Source organism: Limulus polyphemus, unplaced genomic scaffold (genome assembly GCF_000517525.1).
Source record: "Limulus polyphemus unplaced genomic scaffold, Limulus_polyphemus-2.1.2 Scaffold7311, whole genome shotgun sequence".
Lineage (NCBI taxonomy): Eukaryota > Metazoa > Arthropoda > Merostomata > Xiphosura > Limulidae > Limulus > Limulus polyphemus.
Window position 1 is genome coordinate 1,793 of NW_013672921.1, and position 4,985 is coordinate 6,777.

The following is a 4,985-nucleotide window of genomic DNA, read 5'->3' on the forward strand; positions in this document are numbered from 1 at the left end:
GAATATTATTTATGATTTTAACGTCTTACCTCATTGTTTATATAAATGTTTATATATAAACCAGAAACTGTGAAATAAATTTGAAATTCAAAATTATGCCTCCGTTACCAGTACTCGTTGTCATTCTTAAGTCATAATGAATAATGTCTGTGGCCATAGCACCAGAATGCGTTGGGGATATTACATGTACAAGAGAAAAGCTAGACGCTGACGTAAAATTCGTCAGCAACAAGGAGAATCAGTTACGGGTTAGGAGTTGAGTTCTTGAATCCACAACGACTAAACTCCAACTGTTTTTCGCTATCTGCAGCCAGTTGTGGGAAGGCAGTTACCCTTAAGGGTTAGAAATAGCTTTAATGTAGAATTTAATGTGTAATGGTAACGGAGGCATAATTTTGAGTTTCAGTTGTATTATAATGTTTCCGGTTTATATTAAGTTCATTATTGGTTTATAGTGCTGATTTTAATCGCCTATGAACAATTAATGTGTTTCATAACATTAGATATGTTTATTTATTTATTTATTTATATGTATATAACGACATTGAAACTTAAACAAAGGAAAGTCAAAATTTCTCTCGACATAAAAGTTACAAAAGTTCATTTAAATAACGACAGGTGGCGTCGTTCGATAAACATGTCCGTAATTCCTTTGTTGTTAAGTGCAAAGTTGCGTTCGCCGTGTCTACCACGAGGAATCGAACTCCGGATTTTAACGTTCTAATCCTTCAAGCTTACCGCTGAGCCATGGGGAAACCCATGATTCCACGCAGTCGTCGTCTTTGTTCCTTATTTTGTTTTACAGTTTATAATGCCATTCAAATGTCTCGAAAAGGAAACCTATTTAAAACACCAGAATTTATGTTTCTTTAATTGGACACTCAACGTTTCTCTTTACAGCGTCTTCGGGAGCGTTCCACTAAAACACGCACCGTAAATGACAGTACAAAGCTTCAAATGGTTTAAATAATGAATTCTAATCGAATCTATAACGTGCATATCTAGAGGGGGGTTCGTTTTTAAGTAAATTAGTGTATAAAATGTCTCTTATACACCAACTTGCACTACGAAAATTAGATAATGAATATTTTCGAAAGTTGTAGATTAAATAATTAAAAGTGATTAACCCCGAAATATTTTTTGGGCCCGGCAAGGCCAGGTGGTCAGGGCGCTCGACTCGTAATCTGTTGGGTCGCGGGTTCGAATCCCCGTCCCACCAAACATGCTCGGCCTTCTAGCCGTGGGGGGCGTTATAATGTGACGGTCAATCCCACTATTCGTTGGTAAATCACAATGCAGTTTATAATACGTTGTTGTTGTTTTTTTCTCCAGTTCCATCTCGGAGTCTTCCTGCTCCAGTCCTCACCACCATGTGTGAATTTCCTTCTTGGTTCCAAGGTCGTTGGGAGAACCTGGAAGTCAGTGGTAATAAATTTGTTTATGAAGACCATAGAAAACTCCAGGCGATCACTGCATGGTGTGTCACCATGGAAACCAACACTCCATTCGAACTTTTCCACATATATACCGTCACCCAGTGGTGAGTTACGTGAATATAGATATTGATATTTTCAATCTGAAGGGGGCGCTGGAAAGAGAGAGAGAGAAAGAAGACAAGGGAAAGTTAAGTTTTTTAGAATTTTGTTTAATTGTAGCCCAATTAATAGTCTTCGTAATTTCTTATTGATAATTTGATTAATTTCAGGCTATTTTAATAATACAATATTTAATTTGAGTCAATGTACTTAGAGTGTGCAATCTCATATTAAATAACCGTTAAGATTAAACTAGGCTTACGTTTGTTTGGGCTGTTGCTATAATGTCGAGTTGATACGTTAGATAGTAAATTAGGAGAAGTACGAGGATAGACGCTGTCACTATTATTCAACATTACAACAGAGTTAGGCCCTAAATACCTAACTTCGCTGTCTTCATTGAAAAAAATAAAATAAATTAAAATATATTGAATTAATATATATTTCAAATTATTTGGAAAAACGCTATTACTATTAGTATTATTCGATAGTAGAACAGTATTAGGCCCGTTTACTGAGAAGAAAATGTTTACCTTTAGTGTCAAAACAAACTCATATTAAATAATAAAACTTTGCGGACAGCTGTTGAGTGTATTATTTTATTTTTAGAAAATGTAAACTCATATTAAATTATATTAGACTAATTTACTCAGTTTGGGTAACTACCTACTAGGCCTAGATTTGTTCAGTTTGGGTAACTACCTACTAGGCCTAGATTTGTTCAGTTTGGTTAACTACTTACTAGGCCTATATTTGCTCAGTTTGGGTAACTACCTACTAGGCCTAGATTTTTTCAGTTTGTGTAACTGCCTACTAGGCCTAGATTTGTTCAGTTTGAGTAACTACCTACTAGGCCTAGATTTTTTCAGTTTGGGTAACTACCTACTAGGCCTAGATTTGTTCAGTTTGGGTAACTACCTACTAGGCCTAGATTTGTTCAGTTTGGGTAACTACCTACTAGGCCTAGGTTTTTTCAGTTTGGGTAACTACCTACTAGGCTTAGATTTTTTCAGTTTGTGTAACTACCTACTAGGCCTAGATTTGTTCAGTTTGGGTAACTACCTACTAGGCCTAGATTTTTTCAGTTTGGGTAACTACCTACTAGGCCTAGATTTGTTCAGTTTGGTTAACTACCTACTAGGCCTAGATTTGTTTGCCATTTTTTATTATTAGTATTATTAATTAAAGCCATTTTTATTCTAACTTACACTGAGTATTTCAGGAATAAAATAGTAGAGGGAGGAAGTAATGAAGAGAAAAAAAATGATTATTAATAAATTAATAAAATAATATATATATACGTATCATGTTTATACTCTCTCTATACATGTTAAGTTGCATTTGACTCTTAACTATGGCATAATAGGTTTTACATCTAAGGTAGAGAGCTAACAGGAAAACTTCCATAGGTATGAACTGTCCACGGTTCTAGGCAGAGAGAAACAGTGCTGCTCTGCGTGTAACCTATTTGTAACTCCAACTTAATGGCCCTCACAGTAGAGGCTAGGAGTATGTAACAACAGTGGGATGAATATTGACTCCAATGGGAGGTACTGTCCACCCCAACCCTGGCAGTCTCAGGATAATACATTTCATACCCTGTCTATTCTATCTTTTGACAGAGACATCAGCAGCAATGAGGACATTAAATTATGAACTCACACAACTTGAATGTGTAATGATGAAATGTGTCTCAAGTCACACAACTTGGACGTGTAATGATGAAATGTGCCTCAAGTCACACAACTTGGACGTGTAATGATGAAATGTGTCTCAAGTCACACAACTTGGACGTGTAATGATGAAATGTGTCTCAAGTCACACAACTTGGACGTGTAATGATGAAATGTGCCTCAAGTCACACAACTTGGATGTGTAATGATGAAATTTGTCTCAAGTCACACAACTTGGATTTGTAATGATGAAATGTGCCTCAAGTCACACAACTTGGACGTGTAATGATGAACTTTGCCTCAAGTCACACAACTTGGATGTGTAATGAGAAATGTGCCTCAAGTCACACAACTTGGATGTGTAATGAGAAATGTGCCTCAAGTCACATACTCAGAAGAGCGGCAAGAAGAAGAAGAGGAAGGAAAGACCATAAGATAAGTAAAATACAAAGAATGAACACAAAACGTGTTCGCATAATATCTTGAAATTTCTTTAGTCATAAAACAGAAAAGAACAACCATTGGAAAGGTAATGGTTGAGAAAAAAATGTCACAGTGTTTCAAGAAACAAAGCTACGAGAGAAACCATGATATGCCAGAAACGTCAAAGAGCTTTTTAAACCATCGTTAGTGACGTGAAACACACACACACACACAAAAGGATTCTCATCCTTGTAGATGTCAACACTAGATGTTGCAGAGAGATTGACAGTCATCCTGAAGATCGCTGGCAAGGAATACATCCTGGTGAGTTTGTATATCTTCTATGACAAAGGGAAAAAATGAGCTAGTTTCCTGTGTCATATCGTGAATATGGTCAAAAGAATTATCATTAGAAGTAGCCTCAATGCCCAGAATCCTATCTAGCCGATAGAACTAAGCTGTGAATGAAATGTCATTGGAGGTGGCAAATCACATAGAATAATATTCTAGCTAATAAAACTGCTTCTACAAAAATTGAAAAAAGAGAGAGAGACGAAAATTCTGACTCAACCACAGACTTCACCCTTATTATATCTGCTGTATCCATGGAGTTGATATGGAAGCTACTGACTTTAATGGGCAATGACCACAATTCCACGCTCATGCATATAACTAGGAAAGAGTCATCTCAGAAACTCACTCAGATAAGATCTTCCAGTACAGAAGGGGTTCCAGTAAATGTAGGAAGGTGGTGAGAAAAAGAACAAATGAGTCGGGAAAGTATATGTGGTATTCATTATATAATCAACTGAAATACGAGGAAGTGAAGCAAATCCGGAAATGCATGATTGAGGTAAGTAAAGCATTCACTAAAGTTAAAAGGTGTAATAACAGAGAAGGCGAGGTCAAGCAGAAAAGAACAGAATTCAATAAAGCTATCTCAACAAAAAGTAGATAAAGTAGGCAAGGAATATGGACAATGTCTAATTCAGCAGACCCCGGTATACCAAACCAATTTTGGAAACTGGAGAAAAATTATGAAAAGAGTATAAAGTGAATGGATGGTTTGGCCACAGGAGATCACAGAACCAAATGCTGAATATCTAAGAATTGGTGGAAAAAAAGATAACACCTTCTATCAGAGGTATAATACCCAGATATAAGAAAACAGACATACCTCCTTTAGACCAACATGGCACTAATTGAATCACAGAACTGAACACAAGGAACTGACCCATGGTCAAAAATACCAGCGACATTGGATGGATTGGAGAGAATTCTTAAAACAATAAAGAGAGATTCTGCAGCGGGATCAGATGGTGTGAGATACTTCCAAATCAAAATTATCTATATA

General features: G+C 36.4%; 1 protein-coding gene across 1 annotated transcript in view; it reads left to right on the top strand.

Annotated features, from left to right (window-relative positions):
- LOC111089773 overlaps nt 1–4,985 on the top strand; it is a gene marked incomplete at its 5' end in the record, with an annotated part of 11,241 nt that overhangs the window by 1,652 nt on the left and 4,604 nt on the right. The window contains 2 exons of the mRNA XM_022402828.1: nt 227–340; nt 1,333–1,540. Of these exons, the coding sequence (XP_022258536.1) occupies nt 227–340; nt 1,333–1,540 (322 nt within the window). The remainder of the gene's footprint in view (nt 1–226; nt 341–1,332; nt 1,541–4,985) is intronic.